This window comes from Panicum virgatum, chromosome 3N (genome assembly GCF_016808335.1).
Source record: "Panicum virgatum strain AP13 chromosome 3N, P.virgatum_v5, whole genome shotgun sequence".
NCBI classification, from domain to species: Eukaryota; Viridiplantae; Streptophyta; class Magnoliopsida; order Poales; family Poaceae; genus Panicum; species Panicum virgatum.
Window position 1 is genome coordinate 60,910,273 of NC_053147.1, and position 25,888 is coordinate 60,936,160.

Here is a 25,888-nt window from a genome sequence, read left to right on the forward strand (position 1 = left end):
TCTGCAAAAAATAACATGCATGTCCTGAGAAAAGATGGAAATCTTATTTCTGATCGGATCAACATTCAGAGAATAACCTGATGGCGGCCTATTGAAGATGACTTCGTCCTTATCAAATGAGGGTTTCATGATGAAACAGAAAGAAAAGCTGATGATGCAGTAGGTGAGGCAATCGGCTAATTAGCTTTTGAAGTTTCTATTCATCGGCTCATCCTGAATGATCCATGTAGCCGATGAAATTGTGATTCAAGAAAGCTGCAGGATTGGAGTCCAATATGAGCAAGTCAATACTTGTGTGGTGGCATGTACATACACTCCACGAAGCGAGAGGCATTGTGGCTGGTTGCTTACTCTAACCCAGCTCGGGTAAGCCGATGGGATCGCCTGATGAAACAATGCTCATCACTTGACTGATCAACCATTGTGTTGTATACGAAAAATAAGGTCAATAATTGCAAATTCAGAAGGGGCCCTGGATTCAGGCATTGGCTGATGGAGATGCAAAAAGCTGATGATTAGCCGGTGCCCTAGTTATGCTGCAGCCGATGATTGTTGAGCATCAAGGACTGATTATGATGCTACCGCCCCACTGCCAATGCTGGTATGCTCAAAGAAACCTTACTTTTTACTGAAAAATACTTGAGGTTTTTATTTTGTGAAAAATGAAAAAAATAGCTTAGCTCCTCAATGATATGAAATTCCTGCCAGAGCCATATATTGACATGTCTTTAAAAATCTCGTACATATGCTGCTTGTTTTGCATTGAGCTTTGTCAAATTATTTGCGACCCTTGTGAGATTCGTTTCATGCTTTTAAGATCAAGATCACGTACACTTCATATATTCTCATGCTGACTTCTAGACTGCAAGTTACGCAAAAACATGCTTGCTATTCACACCAAAATACTCCATGGCTTTAACATGATTCTACATATTGCAAAAGGAATATAGGCTATGCGAAAGAAAAAGAAAAAATATCCGTGCCTAGAAGCATGGGAAAAAGAAAAAGAAAAAGAAAAAGGAAAAGAAAGATAGCCCATATCTCAAAATAAAAGATAGAGACATGCAGAAAAAGGTGTGAGTTTTATCCAGAAAAATTCCACACACATGCACATCTTGATCTGATTGTATGACTTGTTTTTTCTATTGGATCCGGTTTTTGACTTTGCAAAATATGTAATACAAGTATGTTTTCTCTTCATTCCCTACCCTGAGCTCCACCAAAAAGCCTTATTAGAAGAAGGGAGAGGAAAGAGGTGAACCAATGCCTTGGTGAGGAATCATACACATTGAGCGATATGAGAGAGTCATTTGAGGAGCAAAATTTTATTTTGATTTTAATAGAAAAACTTTCAAAAACCCAAGTTATTTAGCAGGAAGAATATGGTTGACTTGATTCTTCATGTTGGCTTTGAAAAATTGTGATAAAGAAGCTTGAACAAAGACATCGGCTATGAAAGGGCATCATCAGAAAAGCCGAGGTCTCAAGTTCCTGAAGTGATCAAGCAAATTGAGACATTGGATTACAGAGTTTCGAAGCATGAAGTCTTCATACTCCGAAACTGGGGGGCCTGTGTTGACACCGAATTTTGTCAACAGCTATTGCCGATGAAGCCGGAAGCCTGGTAGCTGGGAATTCACGCGTAAAGGCAATTGAAGCAAAAGGTTAACAAGAATTCCCACACGGATAGCAGCATAGGAATTATTTGGCTTAATCTGGCCAAATAATCATGGTGACTAGCATGCAAATCAAAGCCAAGGAAGCTTCATGTACGGGAGAGGCTAGAGGATTAAAGGAAGGAGACTACGTGAACATGTATCGGCAAGAGATAAGTGCGTACAAACAAGGGGCAAAGATATGGCTGGTTTCCATAATTAAATATATGGGGAGATAATTGTCTGCCAAGTGCACGTGGAGATAAAATAAAAGAACATGGAAGCCAGCGTGTATACAGCATATGCGAGAGCCCGGGATGGACGGATCGGCAGGAGGTTTCGTTAGCAAGGATTCTACAAAAAGGGAAAATAGAGTCCATGTATCTTAATATTTCTTTTTAGGTTAGGTTTTGCTTCTCAATCAAGTTAGCCTAGGCTATAAATATGTGCCCTCGTCCATTGTAAAAGGTTTATCACACGATCAACAAAAAAACTCTACTTTTTACCTGCAATTTACTTTTCGGCGACTTCGCCACTTTTCTTTTCTTTTTGGCGAGTTCTTTCGAGTTGATCAAGGACGCATCACATTCGAGCGACTTGATCTGCTGGTAAGTTTTTGTTTACTGAGTAAATCTGAGCTTTAGCTTCCGGGCGTATCGCTGTGGCTTCGTTCAGATCTATTCAAAAGTTATCGAGTTTATCTAGGCTTTGACCTCCGGGCGTATCACTGTCGTCTCGTCTAGATTTATTCACCAATTATCGATATCGGCTAGATTTGTAGGTTTTCCTACGCTTTTTGGCCATTATCACACCTAAAAACATATTAGATTGGCTTTAGGTTTTGCAGTAACACTTTTGTAATCTTAAGAGCCGGTTTAGATCTGTTTTTAGTTTACATCATCTTAGTTACACATTCGTAGCTTAGATTTTGTTACACACGCATAATCGGCTATTCAAAGCCGGTTTTGTCGTCTAATGCATCGGCTGATCCTGCCGACACACTCGTTTATTACACACTTGCATTTAAATATTCTTTTGTCGTGTATTGTATCGGCAAAGCTTGCCGATACGCCTATCTGAGGGATAATCGGAACTCCAGCCGATACACCCTCGAATTTAACGTTTACCCTGTCTCCTTGTCAATCAACAGGTCAGATTGACTGGCATGCTTAGTCTACTTTCCGTGCTTGGCGAACACTTGCCCTCGGATTCCAGTGTGTTGATTTTTGCGTCAACACAATGAAGAGATTGGTATATGTTTCAATGGCATAGAATGAATTTACTCCATAATATATGGTGATATCATTGTCTTTTAGATAAAAGATTCACCCGGCCTCTATATCCATAAAGTGGATATATATACAACTAAAATATTATAGAGTTCATAGATTCTAAACCTCAAATGAGACTGATATAATTACATAAGTATCAGAGACTTGATTTAGTACAAGTACATTATTATCAATTATATATCATGGACTAGTTCGCCTGGCATGCTAGCTGCTTTTCATCCACCTCCTGAATCCATTCCACGATCGAGCTCTGATGCTTACGAGGAGCATGCGCAACCCACAGATCCAGGAAGTCTTTGACAAGTTGCACCCATTTCTTTAGCTTGGGGTCACGGCGTCGCTGGATCATAAACCTCCTATCCCCGACCCCTGTGATGTCTCTCGGCGGCAGCATCTTCGTCAGTCCTCTCTTCTCGACCTGAAGGAACGCCGTGCCGTGCCTGGACTTCCAGGACATCTGGTACGCCGCCGTCACCTCGTCCTTCCTGCGGAGACAGTCGATCGCCTTGGGCAGCATGAACTCGTCCAGCTGCTCGAGGCTAATGTTCGTGTGCGCACCACTCTGCTCCGCGCCGTCGATCACCTCGATCGCCGAGCTCTCCTCGGAGGGGAGCAGACCTTCGGAGGAGCCATGGGGGGCGAAGAGGAGCCCGATCTTCAGATGCGGCACGTTCTTGAGGCAACTGCTGTCGCCTTCAGCAGCTTTGCTCCTGTGCTCGCTGTACTCAGACAGTGGGATGAGGCGCTGCAGGGACACTTCGATGACTGGTTCTAGATCAGCCACATCTGAAAGTGACAGTTTCATTGTGCTTCTGCTGCTGTAGGAGGGCCTCAGCTTCATCCCATGCTGCAGCTTGCAGCACAGTGGGTTTGGGCGAAACCACTGGGTCATGCTGCTGTGGATGCTGTTCCAGTGCTTCTTGTGGCTGGAGTCAACATACGGTACCCACCAGAAGTCCTGCGTCGGCAGCTTGGCGAGCTCCTTGCTGACAGACTCAGCTGCGGGCTGGAAATGAGGAGCCACCACCAGCAGGTCCAGGAACTTGACGATGGTGCCAACTATGTCCGTGCTCTCGGAGAGCCGCAGTATGGAGCCCAGGCACAGGTTCTTCTCCGGCGCCTCGTCGTCCTCGTACAAGAAGAGGAGCTTGGCCTCCATCCCACGGTCCTCCCCCGGGCGAACCGGGCGCACGCAGAACAGATGGTACTGGCCTCTCCGTACGAGTCTGTACCGGAGCTCCTGGCCGGCGAGGAGGTGCCCGATGAGCGGGTCGGCGAACATGTACCGGCGCCGCGTGCCGCCGAGCTCCGCGAACCTCAGGAACTCGCCGGCGCCGTCGGCGAGCCTCTCGAACCTTCGAACAGCCGAGGAGCTGCTGTCACGGCTGAAGAAAGCCGTGACGAGTGACTTGGTGGCATGAGCCCAGCGCCTGGGGAAGGAGGAGCCCCTCGCCTCTTGCTCTCTGGCTTCGTCTTCGGCGGCACGCTGCCTGAAGCCGCGCAGCGTGTCGTCGCACTCCCGAGCTGCGCGCTTGAGCTTCTTGCGCCAGCGTAGCAGCGACGCGTCCTTGATCTGCCATCTGCAAGATGTCTCGATCGCGGTCTCCAGCTTGAGCTGCGCCATCTCCAGCCTCTCCATGTGATGCTCCTGCTCATCTCTTCCCTCTTGGTGCTGCTGCTTGCCAATCAGACCAGAAAAGACCTGCTTCAGTATCTCCTCCGCAGCCGCAGAACCGACCATCTCCGCCATGGCTAAGGAGATCGATTCGAGGAAACTGCGACCACAAGCAAGAGTAACTATAATAGAAAGATTTCGTAGTTGGATTGTTGTTACCCTGCCTAACTGAGTAACTAATAAAACCGAAGGCAGAATGGTGAGCTGCTTCGTCCTCGTTAATATGCAAGAGTCGGCACATATATAGTTGGTACGCGATGCAACTACAATGCTCAGGAGGTCTACTGATCGGTCCCAAAAGTTTCGCCGTGTGCCTAAAGTTTCGCCGTGTGCAATTTCACGGGCACACGGTGAAAACCACATTTGCCGTGCGCAGCACCAAAATCACATGGCGAAAAAGGAACACACGTCGACAGCTTACTTCGCCGTGTGCCGCCCACAAGACACAAGGCGAACCCCATACTTCGCCGTGTGCCCACTCTTTAGCACACGGCGAACCTCCATCCACGTGCACTGCCAACTAACGGTCGTTGTCTGCCGTACGACACCGTCTGTCTTCACCGCGTACCAAGACACAGCACACAGCGAACATCTGTCTTCACCGTGTGCCTCAGGGCAGCACACGGCGAAGATATAGCCACTTGTGCCGGGGCCTAACGGGTGTTGGACGACGTCGTCTTTGCCGTGCGCTGACGTTAGGCACACGGCAAACTGTGCCCCCGTTAAACATACGACAAAATTAATTAAACCGGCCGCTTCATTGCGCGCAGCACATGAATACAAACATTATGAGTAATCGTTTATAAATTATATAAAATCGAAACGTGGTCGAAAAATTATGAAATTTGTCGTGAACTCAGGTTATCATATATGGACTCTGTGGTATAAATTTGGTTCCATTATTAACTAGTTTCACAAACACTGCTTACAAACCCGTGATTCTCCGAAAAAGATCCGTATACTTTTAAAGATTTTAAGTTACGTCTGAATGCGTAATGATTTGCAAATAATAATTTGGGTTTCAAACTTTTTCAATAGGCAATACACCACATAAAAGTAGTTCATGTTGAATCACGACAATTTTCTGAATTTTTTGGCCATTTTTTGAATTTTTTAGTACTATTATAATTGAAGTGGTAATATTTAAATTGACATAAACATGCATAAAAAAATACAAAATTTTCAAAGAAGCACTTCATATGATATGTTTAGTTAATTGGGTAATAATTTACAATTTACATTCCATTAAATTTAGTGAAACATGATTGGGAAACAAATAAATTTAGAAAAAAATAGGTTTGCCGTGTGCCAAATATCTGGGGCACACGGCAAAGTATTGTTTTCGGTAAAAGAAAATTTTGAATCGAAATTAATAAAATGTTTGCCATGTGTCCGTCAAGTGGCACACGGCGAACTTATTTCTTCGCTGTGTGCCGAGATCCAGGGCACACGGCAAAGGATTGTTTCAGAACAAACAAAAAATAAAAAAATTGTCGCCGTGTGTTTTATTGTTTTGCCGTTTGTTGTAGATCTGACACACGGCGAAGTGTTTAACACTTAGCCATTTTGGACGCGTTCTCTCACTCTCTCTTCTCTCTCTCACTGCTGTCGCGCCGCCGCCCCCGCCCCGCACCCCCCCCCCCCCCCCGCCCGTCGCACCGCCAGCCCGGCCCGCCCAGCCCCGCTCGTCGCACCGCAGAGGCCCGGCCCCGACGCGCCGACGCGGCCCGCCCCGCCCTGCCCGTCGTGCCGCCGCGGCCCAGCCCCGTCCCGTCCCGTCCGTCGCCGCGCACGTTTCAGAATAAAAGTATTTGAGATGAGGTTTGGCACTTATGAAGCATCATATGACAACCTACCTCATATGCTTGAAGCAATTGTGCAAAGAAATCCTGGAAGTGCTTTTGATACATACAGTGTACCGAGCTCGTCAGGGGGGCCAAGCATTCTGCTGCGAGCTTTCTTCTGCATTGGAGCATGTGTGAGGGCATTCATTTACTGCCTTCCTGTTCTGTGTATTGACGGCACTTTCCTGACAGGGAAATATAAGGGAACAATATTGACGGCAATCGGAATTGATTGCAACAAGCAGATAGTTCCCATCGCCTTTGCCTTTGTTGAGAATGAGAACACAGAAAGCTGGTACTGGTTTCTTGAATGTCTGAAGATTCACGTTGTTGCTAGAAGGCCTAATGTTTGCCTTATCAGTGATAGGCATGCAGGTCTACTTGCAGCTATAAGGCAGCTCCAAGAAGGTAGTCAATTTTCACCTCTTATATGGCCAGATGTTGTCAATAGGTGGTGTGTGAGGCATATGACTACTAACTTTTATGAGCGGTTCAAGAATAAGGATCTGATGAATTTGTTCAAGCGATTGTGCACTCAGAATCAGCAGAGGAAGTTTGATGCTTTGTGGGGTATAATTGATGACATGAGTGCTGAATTGCTTAAGAGCCAGGCCTCATCATCCAGTAGGAGACGTTCTACAGATTCATTAGTTGGACATGCTAAGCCATTTTCACAGTGGATTGATGGTGCGCCTAAAGAGAAGTGATCACTTCTGTATGACACAGATGGGAGACGTTATGGGATCGAGACGACCAACCATGCTGAATGTTACAATATGGTAGTGCGTCGTGTTCGTGGATTTCCTCTTGTTGGCATTGTTAAGTTCATCATGTATGGATGCATAAGGTATTTTCGGGAGTGATACGCATCAGCCGCTCCCTTACTTAGTGATCCAGGAGTGCATTTTTGCAGAAGGGTCAATGAGTACATGGAGAAAAAAATTGAAAAGGCTCGATTTCACTCAGTCATATCGATGGGCACAAAGGAGCAAAGATTTGAGGTATCATGCAGGGACAGGACCGGACAGGGTGTCCGCAGACAAAGGGTAATTCAAGAAGTTTTGATAACCATTGACGGGAGGGTGTTCTGCCGATGTCAGAAGCCAAAGGTGCATCACTTACCATGCTCCCATGTCATCGCGGCTTGTTCTGTATCTGGGTTAGATGCTGCGTCATATGTTTCTCAATATTTCACAAAAGAAGCCGCAGCACAGACTTGGTGTCATGAGATATACGGCATCGGTATTCTAGGCCTATTCACTCAAAAAAATCCCCATCCAATTCTCATCCCTGATGCAGCTACGAAGCGGGGCATAGGCCGACGGCAGACACGTCGTATCCGGAACGAAATGGACGAGTCCGAGGCTGGAAAGAAGAAAAAACATTGCAACTTGTGTGGAGCGGACGGTCACACTTATAAGAAGTGCCCACAACTTTCAGTACCTAATGCTGCTGCCGAGGCTGGACCTTCCGGGAATCCGACGGATGGATCGGCTCCACCTACAAGAATTCGCCGCATCTAGTTGTGCATTTATTTGTGTGTACGAAATTAAGTATATTGTGTATGTACTATGCCTAAATGTCTTGTTTAACTAGTTGGAAGTGCGTATTTCTATAGAATTTGGTTGTAATGAACGTAACCTTTAATGTAATATCTTATGTGGTATCTTGTTTAACGTTATATTTATATTTCGTTCATTGTATCAAATTGGTTAGCCCCAAATGCTTGGACACATGGTTTATCGCCACCTATAGCACAAGCCACCACATAATGTGACACATAGAAGGAAGCTAAATGAGTACACATCCATGATACTGAAGAATCCAAATTATTTCAGTACAATTTACTTCACAATCTAGACCGATGAACAATATATGTTACACATTATTTCATGAAATCATCTAGGTAGTCACGCACAGGGGGAGGAACATCATCTGTTGGAGGCCATGGTTTGGGGGGCATGAAGTCATCTAAGTCGTCATCCCAGTTAACAGAACTTGGTGCTGGAGGTGGTGCAGTTTGACTTGGCGAACCTCTTGACTTTCCCTTTCTCTCTTTTATGGTTCTACTTTCATGTACAGGGGGAGGAACATCAGGTGTTCGAGGCCATGATTTGGGGGGCATGAAGTCATCCATATCGTCATCCCAGTTAACACAACTAGGTGCTCGAGGTGGTGCAGCACGACTTGACGAACCTCCGGTCACGTGTTCTTGCGGAGGCCGAGAACTATGACCCGAAGATCTTTTCCACCTCCTTCGTCTAGTTTGCGGCATAACTCCACCAAAGATACATACCAACTTTATTCTCACGGGCATATTTGGCAGCCAATATCATCCCTGAGATTCCACGATCTCCAAATCCTCCAGGTATTAGAACGCATGCTGAATCCTGATGTTTTCAGCATTCACGAATATTAACTTTTAAAATTGAGTTTATAAAAAATTAAAATAGGAAAGAGATACAATGGGCATACTCACTTTAAGAGTTTCCCAGGCTTTTGCATGGGCATCTGGTGCCTATAAAAAAAAACTGTCATCATGTGATACAACATACAAACAAAGAATGAACAGAAAATATAATAGGAGGAAATGTGTAGCTACAAATGTGAAACCAAAAGTGCAACAACCATGAATCCATGATACAGAAACTTTGACAGGCCAGCAAAGATACAAATGCGATGTTGTACTGAGATACTTATCAGCATGCAAAAAAATGAATCACTGATTCATCATGTGCTAAGTACCTGCCCTAATCTTACTGAACACATGGTTAGAAGCTTACATCTATTGCAGTTGCATCTTCAAGATCTGAAGCTGCAATCCACTGGATAGATGGCTTCAATGAACAGGCAACACTGGCATGTAGGAGAGCCTGGAACAAATTTAGACATGCAAAAACGAATTAGAAATGACATTTTCATAATAGTAAGCTAAATTGAATCAACAGTAAAACACAATAATGTGGCAGCTAAAAACCTCAGTTGTTTAACTATTAGAGACAATTCCCTCAGTTGTTTAACTATTAGAGAACAATTGTCTCTACTCCAGGAAATCATGGAAACAACGGTAACTATAATAATTATTGCACCACATAAAATATAAGTAAAAGCTTGTGTTTGCGGACATTTCACCATTGGCAAGCTACTTTTTTTTTAAAAAAAAGTAGAACTTTTCATATTATAATAATATCAAGCTACAGTTGTGTGTATATATGGACCAACCTTCACCACTGATAGATAAGAATCTGTCAAGTTAGTATACTTCCCAACCAAAGCAATTTTAACCTGCATAAAATTGAAATTCATTCAGACTTATTCTGCATCAATAAAAGAGCCAATCGACAATCAAATACTGTGTGACAATACTAACAGAGTTCTTAAGGTTGTCATATGACTCAACCATCTCTGTCCAATCTCGTAACTCAAGTGGTCCAGCAGACCTATGAAATAAAAGCCAAGATGATATACCTCCCAGACATACTAACCATAACATCATACACAAAAATTAGTAATGCCATTACAGTAAATATGATGTAACCATATCAAGTCAACCACCACATATGCCTGAGTAAGCCTTTCCACATTAATTAACGATGACCTCAAATATAGGTCCAATATTGGAAGTTAAGCCAATAATCGATCAATAGTGGTAATATACAATTCCTCAACAGTACGAGTCACTGGCTCACTGCCACCTAGCACCATCTAAGTGGGTGCCTAGGTGCTAGGTACAAGCCTCCCATCCAGTGGCGGAGCCAGGAATTTGCGGCTGGGTATGCCAAACATAAAAAAACATTTGAAGCTAATACGCAATATAATGGACAATTAAGTTATCATGGCCATAACAAATCCATAATAATAACCAGTGGGCAGCCTCCTTCATGCTGGAGCTGAGGCGCTGGCGCTGGGGCGGCGAGGTGCCTGCGCTCTGCCACTGCCGGAGTTGCCGTTGCCGAGATGGGGAGGTCGGGAGGAGGGAGCCGAACTGTCGAACGCCAGTTTGGGGGACAGGCAGAGGGCCGAGAGCCGAGGGCCGGAGGCGCACTAGAGTGGACGCGGAGCCGGGGCTTGGGGCGAGCCACAAGAAGAGAGACAGAGAGAGCAATTCTTTTGTATTTTGGGCTTTCTTACTAGGTTTTGTTGAATTGGGACCATAAGTTGTATATGTTACTCTCTCTGTCCTAAAATAAGTGTAGTTTTTGGCTTTCAAATTTTGTCCCACAAAGAGTATAGTTTTAGTTTGTTATGAGATCCATTTAATTAAGCAATACCAAGTACCAAGAAAGTATTGCATAGGAAAACGTATAGAGCCAATCAAATATTCAGTAGATATTACTTTTCTAGTTCCAATGTGTATGTATTCATTGAGGATCCAGAAAACCAAATAAATAATACGATTTTCAATCACAATTGGTAGAAGTAATTAGGGGTAACAAAATTATTTCTTCGAATGAGCAATGTGTCTGAAATTTTCTAAAACTACACTCTTTGCAGTATGAAAGGAGTAGTATACATATATAAATATGTATTAGTATTTTTCTCCAAATCTTGGGTATGCCTAGGCATACAGGGGCATACCCCTGGCGCCGCCACTGCTCCCATCTAACACCTATTTGCCATTTATGACTGTCTAGGCACAGCCTCCTTAATATGCATTGATTAGCACTCATTTCAAGTAATTGTCTGACTCACCCTGCAAGGTTTAGCTGTTTGATTATAGCTTCATGAGCCTTTTGATTCTGCAAAATAACACTCGTCAAAATTTGTGTTGCGAGCAACACTAAATGCAAACAATACATACTTAATATATTTATAGCAAAGGTCAAGGCTCCAGTGAAAATTACTCACTCTAAGAATAAGCGGGACATGCCATAAATTTGGAACATCATGGATGTTAAGTATGTTCTCAACCTACAGGAATGAAGGCAGAGTGTAAATCAGAAAACAATGTGGATAAATGGCATTTTTCCAGACTTAACAATGAAACATACCGGGACATGGCAGAATTGTGAAAGCTTCTCTTTAACAGATCCTACTAGTGGCTGAAAAAGCAGACCAATAAAGCTCAGATCGGAAAGGAACACTTAAAATCCAATTGGACAATAGAAGAAAATGGTTGCACCGCTAAAGACATGAACACGAAAGGTATACACACAAAGCCAAGGAAGATTAGGATGACCTAATAGTTGCTTAAACAAAATTCATTATGAGGAAACAAAATACTCGACTCCGTCTTGACCTGGCGTAAAAACACCGGTATCAGTGGTTCTTCGATTGGGTCGACTCTGCTCGTATGTCATTGTGTGGAAGCGATATCCGTTCACGTCATAAACGTTAAACGACTTAACCCTGTAGCTAAAACCATCGGCAATCTGTCTCAACTCGGCACTCATGGACGAATCAGTTTGGCCCTGCAAGCGTATGCAGGATAGTTTGTCATATAGTTCGAGGACAATGAAATGGAATAGAACTATGAATTCAAGACTACCTTCTATTGAAACCAATAAATGAAATCGGGTTGTGAATTTCCCGCGCCATTTTTAAGAAGGCTCTCCATTTCCATCGGGGTTGGAGCTCTTGAGCGACGCCAAAATAGTTGTTGAAATTCCCTATATCAAAAATGACAAAAGGGGTTGGATGCTAAGTAGTGGAAACTTGTGAAACGGAAACTCGTGAATTGGGCACAATGTTGAGTACTTACACAATATACGGCTCCACCTCGGAAAGGTTGGTCAACACGTATAGCATGATACGGCGCCACTCTTCATGGTTCAAGGTCTTGTACCTCGCATTACTTGCACATCCAAGTTGTCCTCGGAAGATGCTGAGACTCGATTCATTATCGCCAGCATTGTAACGAGGTGGTGGATTATGCACGCTGGGAAGATTGTCACCATAGTATTTGGTTGTGAAGTTTGACACCTCCTACAAAATATATGACTCTGCAATAGAAGCTTCAATTTTACATTTATTTTCGCATTTCGTTCGAAGGACCTTCTGACATCTCTCAATTGGATAGCACCAACGGTACTGCACAGGCCCCCCATCCGTGCCTCGTACGGAAGATGTAGAAGCAAATGCTGCATCGGATTGAAGAAGGCAGGTGGAAAGATCTTCTCCAGCTTACATAACAAGACAGGGCCCACTTTTTCCATGTCCGAAATGACGACCCGAGATAACTCCTTAGCACACAGCTGGCGGAAGAAATTGCTCAACTCTGCCAACACTCGCCATATATTATCAGGGAGATAGCCTCGAACCATCACAGGAAGAAGCCGCTCAATCCATATGTGGTAGTCATGACTCTTCAGCCCATTGATTCGCATCGTAGTCAAATTAACTCCCCTCCTCAGATTCGCTGCATACCCATCAGGAAATTGTAACTTTTGGATCCACTCGAGTGCTTCCTTTTTTTGGGGCCTCGTTAGGACGAAATCCGCCGGAGTCTTCCTCCATTGTCTCCCTGGTCTCGGAGTCTTCATTTTGTATCTTGGTCTATCGCACAACGTTGCCAGATCCACTCGAGCCTTGACGTTGTCTTTCGTCTTATCAAGAATGTCCATGACACTTCCAAAAAGAGCCTCGCCCTAATTCTTTTCAGTGTGCATGGCATCAATATTATGTGGAAGGAGGAGATCATTAATATAGGGAAGCCTCCACAAGCCAGAGACCTGAGTCCAGGAATGTTCTTCGCCATATCCCACAAAACCACCTGCATCATTGACCTGGAGAGCATCTATCTGAGCATGAAGCACAGCACCCGTCAGCATCTGCGGTGTAGATTGTGTAACTACGACACCTTTCGTGAAGTTCTTAATGTCTCTTCTAAATGGATGGTCAGCAGGAAAGAATTGTCGATGTTTGTCAAACAACGAATACTTGCCCCCCTTTCTCAACCAAATAAACTGCAGAGTTGCCTTGCATGTTGGGCATGGGAACTTTCCATGAGTACACCACCCGCAGAAAATGCCATACGCTGGGAGGTCATGCAGAGAGTAGTGGTACCACACATACATTCTGAAGTTTGTCTTTGTCGCTCGGTCGTACGTCAACACCCCCTCCTCCCATGCTTTGATCAACTCATCGATTAGAGGCTCCATGTAAACACTCATTTTATTTCCTGGGTGCTCAGGAATAATCAACGACACAAATATGGTTTGTCGTTGAAAGAGAACGCCGTGGGGGGGATTCAAGGGAATAACGAACACGGGCCAACATGAGTACGATGCGGCCATCATACCATAAGGATTGAACCCATCGGTTGCCAGCGCAACACGTACATTACGAGCTTCTTTAGCTTTCTCATGATGAATCTCATCAAAATGAGTCCATGACTCACCGTCAGAGGGATGCACCATCTTATCTGGGTTGTATCGAACACCTTTTTTGTGCCATGTCATCTGTTTCGCGGTTTCCTCGGTCATATAGAGTCTTTGGATCCTCTGAATGAATGGAAGGTAACGTACGATTTTCACAGGAATCATGAGCTGCGTCTTAGGCTGACCGTCACCAGCATCCACCTCTAGGAATCTTGAGGCTTTGCATTTTGGACAGTAAGTTTCAGCGTCGTGCTCATTCCTAAATAAGATGCACCCATTAGGACAAGAATGTATCTGCTCATATGGCATCTTCAGTGCACTAAGGATTTTCGTCGCCTGATACATTGTCTTGGGCAGAATGTGATCTTCCGGAAGCATGCTCCCAAAAACGGTCAACATACTATCAAAGGCGTCTCGGCTCAGGCCAAACTGGGACTTTATGGCCATAAGGCGTCTAATGCCGTCAAGCTGAGAAACATTTGTTTGGCCGTGAAGAGGTTTCTGTGCCGCCTCCAACATCTCGTAAAACGCCTTTGTACTTGCCTCTGGATCCTCCTCCTGCGGTCCTTCACCGAAATGTGCCTCCTCATAGTCGTCTAACATGTCTCCAATCCCACCAGCAGCATCACATTCATCGATGCATTGCCTCACGACCTCGTCCCTCATACGATGGGCTTCACCGTGAAAGATCCACCGGGTATAATCTGGCGTAAATCCATAATTGACAAGATGTTCGCCCATGACCTTCTTTGTCTTTCGTTTCTGGTTTCCACAACTCTTGCAGGGACACCACATGAATCTCGACCCTTCAGCTTGCGCCCATGCCCCTTCCAAGAACTCGTTAGTCTTCTCAATCCATTCATTGGTCATGCTAGCTCGAGTTACCCGGCCGGTGTACATCCACTCACGGTCATCCATCTTCCAAGATATCAGCGACTACTATCAAATTTAAATGCATTTAGAAGTTCGGCTTAGACTCTAGTAGGTAAAGATAGGTCCTAATCCCACCCGACCATACGTACATTTAGAAGTTCGGCTTAGACTCTAGTAGGTAAAGATAGGTCCTAATCCCACCCGACCATATGTAGATGAGATCAGTTTCCATGATCCCCTCCAATCCGAGACAGAATTTCGGCAGCACCTCCCCGCTGTTCTCGAGATACACGTCCCGGAAGGGAGATTGTGTATCCGGAGAACAATGGAGAGATGTTGCCAAGATTCTGTCTCGGATGGGAGCGGACCATGGAAACTAACCCCATCTACGCATCATCGGGCTGTCCAAATAACATGGACAATTCGAAACAGATACGGCCATAGATATGTAAAAATCTGCATATTTCGAACCGTATCTGTTTCGAACGGGAGACGCCTAACCGGGTTACGTGAACTACGAACAGAATATGAAAACAAAGTCTTGTACACGTGCTCACCTACGGGCTCGACGGTCGGTGCTGCTCGACGACGGCTTGCGGCCAAGTGAACGAGTCGACGACGGTGAATCAACCTCCCTTGTCAACAAAAGAAAAAAGGGTGTCAGTGTATTTGATAAGCATGAAACTGGTCAATTTCAGAAGCATGTATGCTGTGCATCAGTTTAAAGAAAAATAATCAACATTTAAAAGGCTAGGCGCAGTGTATGTTGTTAGAATAGTAAACCGTGCATTCTTCTTTAAACCAACATTTAAAAGAAGTTTATTCACATAAAGACAGCGAAGGCAACAGTTAAACTAGAATAGAGATTTAGATTGGCTAGGTTAACCTGGTATTTAGAAGAAAAAAAAGCTCTGATTATAATTTTTCCATTTTCTTGTTGGCTCTGGAAATGCTAGCTTGATGAAAATAAAGGAAAAGGTGTTGCACACTTGCACATATCCACTGCAGAGAGTCATCACTTATATGCTTTTTCTATAATAACATAATAAATAAATATTTGTTGCAGTTGCAAAATATGATGAATAGATTCAAGAGACATGTTTGGTTAAAATGGGTCCAGTATTGAGCACCCATATATAATCCATGACGGCATGGCGTCATCTTATAATTAATGTAGTTGCTGATACCACTTAGGGACGAGTCAAAATGATGCTTTATGGTTTACTATTCAGCACGAAAGTCCTTGCACTATGCAACAATTTGTTACCATCGAATTGTTTCAAAGTCGAACCAATCATCGTTTCTAAATAGGATGTGTATAGTATAGATGCTGCTGTAACAACACTTAACCACTTCTGCACTTAACCACGAGCTTCTTCAGTTGGGTGGAGTACCTGATCGTCGACGGGCGGCCGGTCGAGAAGGGGTGCTCATTCGCCGGCCATGGCGAGCGCCGGTCGAGAAGGGGTGCTCATTCGCCGGCCATGGCGAGCGCCGGCGCAGGCTGCGTGGACCGGGGCCGCCGGCGTGGAGCGTCGAGGGGGATGGTTATGCGCCGACCAAGGTGAGCGGCGGCGCAGGCTGCGTGGAGCGGGCGGCCGGAGGAGTGGAGGTGGCGGGCAGCCGGACAGGCGGCGGCGGCGACGCGGGCTGAAGGGCGATGGCGGCCGGGGGCACAGGCAGACGGGCGGCGGCGGTGCGGGCGTACGGGCAGCGGCGGCGCGAGCGGACGGGCGATGGCGGCGGGGGGCGCGCGGGGACAGGCATCTGCAGCGCGGGCGGATAGGCGGCGGCGGCGCGGGCGGGCGACGGTGGACGGGCGGCGCGTGCGTGTGTGCCTGTGTGGTGTGTGTGCGTGTGCGGTGTGTGAGTCAGGGAATCGCCGATTTTGATAAGTCTAGGGTTTGCGGTGTGTGAGGATTTGCCGAGTGCCGGATCAGGTTTGCCGAGTGCTGGCTCAGAGGGCACTCGGCAAAACCATCCTTTGCCGAGTGCCAGGCAAGGGGGCACACGTCAAAGAACTTTTTTTAAATCATTTTTTGACTCCCTCTCTTTCTCGTTTCAGCATATTTTCAAAATTTGCTGCAACATACTTTGGAAATATCTTGTCAAATTTACTCCACAATGCATATTCCAAAAATTAACCATTATTTCATGTAGTTTTAGCTCAAGTTCCATTTATATAAGTGCAGAAAAAATAATTATTATCAAACGGATTAAAAAAAATTACCAAATTTTGACATGATGTGATCATGGATGTCTATTGGCTATACAAAAATTTTCAGAGGCAAACCACAAATTGACTGTCACTTTCACTTCAAATCATACCGCACCATTCTCAACAATTTTGAAACTTCTTCAGAAATGTTCCAGGTTGTGAGCAACGTACGTGACAACTTGTGCGAAACGTTGTCAATTTTTTACCATAGCCTCCACATAGGATATCTTGACATCTTGTCAAATTTCATGATTTTCGGACTTCGTTTGCTTTTTATAGAACTTAAAATCCGCTCGGGCACGCGATCGAGGCCGTGTTTCCTTAACAACATGTTTGAAATTTCTTTTGATTTCATAAATAAATCCTCAATGTCGGTTGAATAGTATGAATATCAATTTTCTACTCATTTTTTCATATATTTGAATCACTTGCGGTTCAAATTTGATTTTTTTCAAAAAATTGATAAAAATACAATTAATTCATAAAATATATAAAATACATTCAAAAATACACCAAATTTGAACATGGAGTACCACATGTTGTATGTATTGGGTACAAAAAAAATTGAGGTCTACAATGGAAAAAATTTAAATATTTGCTGAGTGCCAGCGAAATGCACTCGGTAAAACAAACTTTGCCAAGTGCCTGCAAAAAACACTCGGTGAAGAGTCGGGTTTGCTGAGTGCCTGACGACCGGCACTCGGTGAAGAGTTGGGTTTGCTGAGTGCCTGACGACCGGCACTCGGCAAACAGTAACGGCCGTCAGCCGGTTTGACGGCTGGCGCACGCGGCGGCCACGTGCGCAAATTTTGCCGAGTGCCTGCCCCGCGGCACTCAGCAAAGGTATTGTATGCCGAGTGTTGTACTCAAAAATGAAATGTACCTTGTGCGGAAGCTTTGCCTAGTGTCTGGGGCTCGGCACTCGGCAAAGAGGTTGTTTGCCGAGTGCCCGTGGTTTGGCACTCGGCAAAGCAGCGAGCACTCGGCATATATGCCGTTTCCGGTAGTGACAGGAGGTTCCTGAAAAGGCGCTATTTTTGGAGGAGCTCGCTGCTGTACGTGACGCTTGCGAGGGCCCTTGGGCGATGATAGGCGACTTCAACTTAATACTCAACGCGGCCGATAAAAATAACGACAGGATCAACCGGGCGTCCATGCGGCGGTTCCGTCGCTGCGTGGCTGAGCTGGAGCTGCTGGACCTGCAGTTGCACGGCAGGACTTTCACGTGGAGCAACGAACGCGAGCTGCCGACGTTAGTCAGGCTCGATAGGGCATTAGTGTCCTTGGATTGGGAGGAGTTGTTCCCCAACTCGTTCCTACAGGCCCTGTCCTCGGACGCCTCCGATCACTCCCCGCTCCTTCTGCAGACTTGCTCCGGATTCCCGCGAAAGCCATGGTTCCATTTTGAGAACTTCTGGCCTAAGCTAGACGGATTCATGGATGCGGTTGCTAGGGGGTGGAGGTGCGATGATGCGGTACGCGGCTCATACCAGAGGCTAGACGCCAAGTACCGCAACCTCATCAAAGAACTGCAGGGCTGGTCAACCACCAAGGTGGGCTTGATCAAGCAGCAGTTTGCAGCGGCTAGGGAGATCATCCTGAAACTTGATCGTGCCCAAGCGTCCAGGCATCTTTCTGCGGAGGAATCGGAGTTCCGCGCCTCCCTCAAGCACCTATGCCTAGGTCTATCTTCCATGGAACGGACTATGGCGAGACAGCGTGCGCGAGTGCGCCACATAAGCGAGGGAGATGCGAACACGCGGTACTTCCACATTCTTGCCCGTGGCAAGAAAAAACGCAGTTTCATTCCAAGGCTCAATCTTGACGGAACACTGCTGGTGGATCACGAAGCAATGGAGCATGCTGTATTCAATCACTTCCAGGATGTGTTTGGAACCTCCGTGCACCGGCCGTATGGCCTTTGTCTAGATGTGCTGGGGTATCAAGCTGCGGATCTCGCCGCCTTGGACTCGCCTTTCACGGTGGAGGAAGTCTAGGCGGTGATCAAAGAACTGCCCAATGACCGTGCTCCGGGGCCGGATGGTTTTTCGGGCTTGTTCTACAAAACAGCATGGCCCATCATTCAGTCCGACATCATGTCCGCCCTAGAAGCCTTCCATAATGGCAACAGTGGTGGATTTAAGGCATTGAACAATGGTCTGATCGTGTTACTGCCTAAGAGGCTGGACGCAACTGCCCCTTCGGACTTCAGACCAATCGCGATGGTGCATAGCTTCGGCAAGTTAGTATCCAAGCTGCTCGCAACTAGGCTGGCCCCGGTTCTTTCTCGCCTTGTTACGTGCAATCAGACTGCCTTTCTGCGGGGCCGCTCCTTGCACGACAGCTACAAGTTTGTGCAGGCGGCGGCAGTACATTTTAGAAAGAAGAAGATTCCAGTGGCAGTGCTAAAGATAGACATTTCAAAGGCGTTCGACACAATCTCATGGAAGTTTTTGTTGGATGTCCTACATGCCCTGGGGTTCAGTACACGATGGTGTGACTGAGTTTCCATCGCCGTGCATTCTACTCCATGGACGACCGGGGCCAAAGATCGTGCACCATCGCAGAGTGCGTCAAGGAGACTCTTTATCCCCCATGTTGTTCATCATAGCTATGGACGCGCTGAACAGGCTGGTAGCTACAGCAGGACGACGGGGAGTCCTATCCAGACCGGGCTACCCGAACGTGAAATTCCAGTGCAGCTTGTACGCAGACGATGCCATTCTTTTCTTCTCAGCGACATCAGTGGAAGCCATGCGCGTCATGAGGTTGATGGAGGTTTTCGGCAGTGCCTCCGGGCTGGTAGCTAACCTGGCCAAGTGCTCCCTCACCATGATCGCCTCTAGTGACGAAGTGACTGCTGAGATTGCAACGATCATGGGGTGTCGTGTTGTCCAATTTCCGGTGATCTACCTGGGGCTGCCATTAAGCTCCAGAACTCTGCCTAAGGCTAGTCTGCACGGGTTGGTCGAGAAGGTCGCTAGTAAGCTCCCAGTTTGTCACGGCCCCCTGATGTCCTGGAGTGGGAGGCTTGTTTGGATCAAGTCGGTGCTTAGGGCAATACCGGTGTTCGCAATGATGGCCAACAAATTGCCAGCCTGGGTTAAAGCGGAGATCGATGCGATCTGTAGGAAGTTCCTCTGGGCGGGCAGCGACCACTCAGTTCGCGGGAGGAGTCTGGTCGCTTGGCAGGTGGTTACCAAACCATTCGAGCTGGGGGGGGGGGGCCTTTTAGTTCCAGACCTCACACTCTCCAATATCGCCCTACAGACTAGATGGCTTTGGTTGCAGCGCCCAGATGAGAACCGAGTTTGGTCCGGTCTACCGATCTGTGTGGCCGCCGAGGTGAGGGCTTTTTCTTCGAAGCGTCAATTTTCGTTGAAATTGGCAACGGAAGATGCACCCTTTTTTGGCGCGATAGATGGGTGGACGGCGTGACCATGGCCGAGCTAGCGCCAGCACTCACGGCCGCTATCCCAAAGAGAACAGCCAGATCGCTGACAGTAGCAGAGGGCCTGGCTAACCGGCTCTAGACAAGAGGCATCGTAGGAGGATTGACTGTCACCGTTATCGCTGAATACCTGCAGGTCTGGCAGAGGCTTCAAGATATGCAGTTACGAGACGGAGTTGAAGATCGGGTGATCTGGAAGTGGTCAGCGAATGGTCGTTATTGCGCCAGATCCGCATACAGAGCACTACACTTGGGGTCGCTCCACTTCCCGGGTAGCAAGCTGATTTGGGGATCCTGGATGCCTTTGAGGGTCAAGATCTTCCTTTGGCTAGCATTCAGGCGGAGGCACTGGACAGCGGACCGTCGATGTCGGCACGGGCTTGAATCACGCGACAGCTGCTGGCTATGCGACCGGGAGCTAGAGTCCTGCGACCATCTACTTTTCCGGTGCCAGTTTACTAGAGAAGTTTGGCGTCGCGTGCTGTTCTTGGTCGGCCGACAACTCCCGTTGGCTGATGCTTGCTTGGGCCTGCTCGATTGGTGGTTGAGGATTAGAGGGAGGTGGTCGGGACCCCTGATCAAGGGAGCAGATACTTTGTTCGGTTTGGTTTGTTGCTCAGTCCGGAAACATCGCAACGCCTGTTGTTTCAGAGGGGAGCGTGCTAGCTTAGAGAGTGTGTTGGTGTCCATTCGTGAGACCGCAGAGTTGTGGATCCTATGTGGGGCCAAGGGTCTCGACGTCATCGGCTTGATCGAATGATCGCCAGGCGGTCCGGTCCAGGTGGGTTGGGTTGCGAGACATAGATCTTGTTCACGCCATGCGGTGGCCATCTAACACCGCTTTGTTTTCCTTCTTAATACAAAGATACGCAGTATTCACCAAAAAAAATATGCTGCCTCGGTACGGTGGAGGGATCAAGGGTATGCTGCTTTACTCACCAAGACAGTCGGCTAGAGGCATCTCCCCTCCGGATCTTCGTCGTCGTCGTCGTCGATCCGTTTGCTCATCAGTCACCAGCTGTGCCGCGATCTTTGCCACCTATCGTGTCACGATCTTTGCTCATCAGGTAGCTTATCCTTACGTTTTTTTAAAAAAAATTGGTACTAATTTCATATTTTTTCCAATTTAAAATGGATTACTTATTAATTTTCTAGTTTAAATTTGAATATTTTTAATTTTTACAAAATAAAAAGCCACTTTGAAACCACCCTAAATACTAAACTTGTCCAGTTTTGATAGTTGGATGGCCTACGTTATCCGATTTTGTACCTGAATGTTGAAAATCGAACTTTTTTTTTGCTAGTTTGAGGGTGTAAACCGGACATTTTTCCCTCTTTCTATTGCAATACATATCTTTTCCCTCTTTCTATTGCTATACATATTGGCACTGTCAACATCTAGCACTATTTTCAGGCAAGGCTCATATAGTATATGGTGATATCATTGTACCGGACCATGATATAAATACACATGTATCAGAGACTTAATTTAGTACAAGTACATTATTATCAATTATCATTATATTCGACTAGCTATGACTGGTGGTGACTGGTGCTGATTTGCTGTGAGAGAAAAGTACTGCTAGGTGGCTGGTAGCTAATGGCTGATGCTGATTTGGTGTAAGAGAAAAGTACTGTTGCTGGTTGCCAACACAACAGAGTGTATATATCATGGACTAGTTCGCCTGGCATGCTAGCTGCCTTTCATCCACCTCCTGAATCCATTCCACGATCGAGCTCTGAAGCTTCCGAGGAGCATGCGCAACCCACAGTTTCAGGAAGTCTTTGACAAGCTGCACCCATTTCTTTAGCTTGGGGTCACGGCGTCGCTGGATCATGAGCCTCCTGTCCCGGACCCCTGTGATGTGTCTCGGCGGCATCTTCGTCAGGCCTGTCTTCTCGACCAGAAGGAACGCCACGCCGTGCCTGGACTTCCAGGACACCTGGTACGCCGTCGCCTCGGCCTTCCTGCGGAGGCAGTCGATCGCCTTGGGCAGCATGAACTCGTCCAGCTGCTCGAGGCCGATGTTGGTGTGCGCACCACCCTGCTCCGCGCCGTCGATCACCTCGGTCGCCGAGCTCTCCGCGGAGGGGAGCAGACCTTCGGAGGAGCCATGGGGGGCGAGGAGGAGCTCGATCTTCAGATGCGGCACGTTCTTGAGGCAACTGGTCTCGCCTTCGGCAGCTTTGCTCCTGTCCTCGTTGTACTCGGACAGTGGGATGAGGCGCTGCAGGGCCACTTCGATGACTGGTTCTAGATCAGCCACATCTGACAGTTGCATACTGCTGCTGCTGGAGGAGGGCCTCAGCTTCAGCTCATGCTGCAGCTTGCAGCACAGTGGGTTTGGGCGAAACCACTGGGTCATGCTGCTGTGGATGCTGTTCCAGTGCTTCTTGTGGCTGGAGTGGCTGGAGTCAACATACGGTACCCACCAGAAGTCCTGCGTCGGCAGCTTGGCGAGCTCCTTGCTGACAGACTCAGCTGCGGGCTTGAAATGAGGAGCCACCACCAGCAGGTCCAGGAACTTGACGATGGTGCCAACTATGTCCGTGCTCTCGGAGAGCCGCAGTATGGAGCCCAGGCACAGGTTCTTCTCCGGCGCCTCGTCGTCCTCGTACAAGAAGAGGAGCTTGGCCTCCATCCCACGGTCCTCCCCCAGGCGAACCGGGCGCACGCAGAACAGATGGTACTGGCCTCTCCGTACGAGTCTGTACCGGAGCTCCTGGCCGGCGAGGAGGTGCCCGATGAGCGGGTCGGCGAACATGTACCGGCGCGGCGTGCCGCCGAGCTCCGCGAACCTCAGGAACTCGCCGGCGCCGTCGGCGAGCCTCTCGAACCTTCGAACAGCCGAGGAGCTGCTGTCACGGCTGAAGAAAGCCGTGACGAGTGACTTGGTGGCATGAGCCCAGCGCCTGGGGAAGGAGGAGCCCCTCGCCTCTTGCTCTCTGGCTTCGTCTTCGGCGGCACGCTGCCTGAAGCCGCGCAGCGTGTCGTCGCACTCCCGAGCTGCGCGCTTGAGCTTCTTGCGCCAGCGTAGCAGCGACGCGTCCTTGATCTGCCATCTGCAAGATGTCTCGATCGCGGTCTCCAGCTTGAGCTGCGCCATCTCCAGCCTCTCCATGTGATGCTCCTGCTCATCTCTTCCCTCTTGGTGCTGCTGCTTGCCAATCAGACCAGAAAAGACCTGCTTCAGTATCTCCTCCGCAGCCGCAGAACCGACCATCTCCGCCATGGCTAAGGAGATCGATTCGAGGAAACTGCGACCACAAGCAAGAGTAACTATAATAGAAAGATTTCGTAGTTGGATTGTTGTTACCCTGCCTAACTGAGTAACTAATAAAACCGAAGGCAGAATGGTGAGCTGCTTCGTCCTCGTTAATATGCAAGAGTCGGCACATATATAGTTGGTACGCGATGCAACTACAATGCTCAGTAGGTCTACTGATCGGTCCCAAAAGTAATTAAGACAGTAATCACTGCCGGAATTCGCTAATTCGCTGTGTGCCTAAAGTTTCGCCGTGTGCAATTTCACGGGCACACGGTGAAAACCACATTTGCCGTGCGCAGCACCAAAACCACACGGCGAAAAAGGAACACACGTCGGCAGCTTACTTCGCCGTATGCCGCCCACAAGACACACGGCGAACCCATACTTCGCCGTGTGCCCTCTTTGGCACACGGCGAACCTCCATCCACGTGCACTGCCAACTAACGGTCGTTGGCTGCCGTACGACGCCGTCTGTCTTCACCGTGTGCCTCAGGGCAGCACACGGCGAAGATATAGCCACGTGTGCCCGAGCCTAACGGGTGTTGGACGACGTCGTCTTTGCCCAGCAAATTGTGCCCCCGTTAAACACAAGGCAAAATTAATTAAACCGGCCGCTTCATTGTGCGCAGCACATGAATACAAACATTATGAGTAATCGTTTATAAATTATATAAAATCGAAATGTGGTCGAAAAATTATGAAATTTGTCGTGAACTCACGTTATCATATATGGACTCTGTGGTATAAATTTGGTTCCATTATTAACTAGTTTCACAAACACTGCTTACAAACCCGTGATTCTCCGAAAAAGATCCGTATACTTTTAAAGATTTAAGTTACGTCTGAATGCGTAATGATTTGCAAATAATAATTTGGGTTTCAAACTTTTTCAATAGGCAATACACCACATAAAAGTAGTTCATGTTGAATCACGACAATTTTCTGAATTTTTTGGCCATTTTATGAATTTTTTAGTACTATTATAATTGAAGTGGTAATATTTAAATTGACATAAACATGCATAAAAAATACAAAATTTTCAAAGAAGCACTTCATATGATATGTTTAGTTAATTGGGTAATAATTTACAATTTACATTCCATTAAATTTAGTGAAACATGATTGGAAAACAAATTAATTTAGAAAAAAATAGGTTTGCCGTGTGCCAAATATTTGGGGCACACGGTAAAGTATTGTTTTCGGTAAAAGAAAATTTTGAATCGAAATTAATAAAATGTTTGCCGTGTGTCCATCAAGTGGCACACGACGAAGTGTTTAACACTTAGCCATTTTGGACGCGGTCTCTCACTCTCTCTTCTCTCTCACTGCTGTTGCGCCGCCGCCCCCCCGGCCGTCGCGCTGCCGGCCCGGCCCGCCCAGCCCCGCTCGTCGCACCACAGAGGCCCGGCCCCGACGCGCCGACGCGGCCCGCCCCGCCCTGCCCGTCGTGCCGCCGCGGCCCAGCCCCGTCCCGTCCCGTCCGTCGCCGCGCGCCCCGCCCCGTCCCGTCCGTCGCCGCCCGCCGGCCGGCCCCAACGCGCCCGGCCCCGATGCCGTCCGGCCCCGACGCGCCGCGCCCCGAGCTCCGGCCCCGACGCCTCCCCGCCCGGCCCCGACGCGCCCGGCCCCAAGCTCCGGCCCCGACGCGCCGCGCCGCCCCGAGCTCCTCCCAGCCCGGCCCCGACGCGCCACGCCGCCGCGGCCCCTGCCAAGCTCCGCCCCTGCTAGGTCAGATTTTCTGCTTGATCTTTTTGGTGTCAGAGTTAATTAGGAAGATAGAAGAAAATCGCTACATGCATGGTGATACTTGCCGACTGCGAATTCGAAATTGTAGGCCACATTGCATTTGTAGTACACGCGTACTACGTACTGGATAGTAACGAAGTTAGAAGTACCCGTACTCATCATATGTGGGAGATGAGACTTTTTCTGCTTTACCATGCATGAGCTAGCAGGCTCCGTCATTGCTCAGTGTCTCTCATATACTTATTAGGCTCCCTAGATCATGGAAGATTTATTTGCTGATAATTATCTATCGATTCCCTTTGGTTAATTAGTAAAATCCAGTCTCCAATGCCTTGTCAGAAAGAAATGCAGTATATGAAACAAATATAGCTCTTTAAAGATTTAGTACTCTAGTAAACATGGGATCAAGATCATACTTTAATATAGTAATCAGAGACTCGCTACTGTGCTCCATCATTTTGCATTGCTAAGCTTAAGCAGACTGTTTATCCTTCAGTTTCTTTTGGGAGATGCTTTTGATTTTTCAGGAGTCAAGATTTATGACAA

At 47.3% G+C, this 25,888-nt stretch overlaps 2 protein-coding genes and 1 long non-coding RNA gene across 3 annotated transcripts in view; all 3 read right to left on the minus strand.

The window, feature by feature from the left end:
- Positions 1-8,774: 8,774 nt before the first annotated feature.
- Positions 8,775-25,888, minus strand: part of LOC120666458 (CTP synthase-like) — a 44,498-nt gene continuing 27,384 nt past the window's right edge. Inside the window, exons 9-16 of the mRNA XM_039946308.1 lie at positions 11,458-11,508; positions 11,315-11,377; positions 11,159-11,205; positions 9,837-9,906; positions 9,689-9,751; positions 9,251-9,339; positions 8,946-8,997; positions 8,775-8,856 (exon numbers count right to left, since the gene is read on the minus strand). Coding sequence (XP_039802242.1) covers positions 8,985-8,997; positions 9,251-9,339; positions 9,689-9,751; positions 9,837-9,906; positions 11,159-11,205; positions 11,315-11,377; positions 11,458-11,508 — 396 coding nt within the window. The 3' untranslated portion in view covers positions 8,775-8,856; positions 8,946-8,984. The remainder of the gene's footprint in view (positions 8,857-8,945; positions 8,998-9,250; positions 9,340-9,688; positions 9,752-9,836; positions 9,907-11,158; positions 11,206-11,314; positions 11,378-11,457; positions 11,509-25,888) is intronic.
- On the minus strand, positions 14,409-16,115 carry LOC120666460. Its single transcript, XR_005671745.1, has 3 exons — positions 16,053-16,115; positions 15,216-15,293; positions 14,409-14,724 (listed from the first exon to the last, which is right to left on the minus strand). It is a non-coding gene; the product is annotated as an uncharacterized LOC120666460 (long non-coding RNA).
- Positions 21,752-23,844, minus strand: LOC120666457. The gene has a single exon (XM_039946307.1). It carries the CDS (start codon positions 23,558-23,560, stop codon positions 22,004-22,006), a length of 1,557 nt encoding a protein of 518 aa, XP_039802241.1. The 5' UTR covers positions 23,561-23,844; the 3' UTR covers positions 21,752-22,003.

Excerpts from the sequence above, each read along its gene's own strand:
- LOC120666457 (XM_039946307.1), bottom strand. The coding sequence starts at position 23,560 with ATGGCGGAGATGGTCGGTTCTGCGGCTGCGGAGGAGATACTGAAGCAG.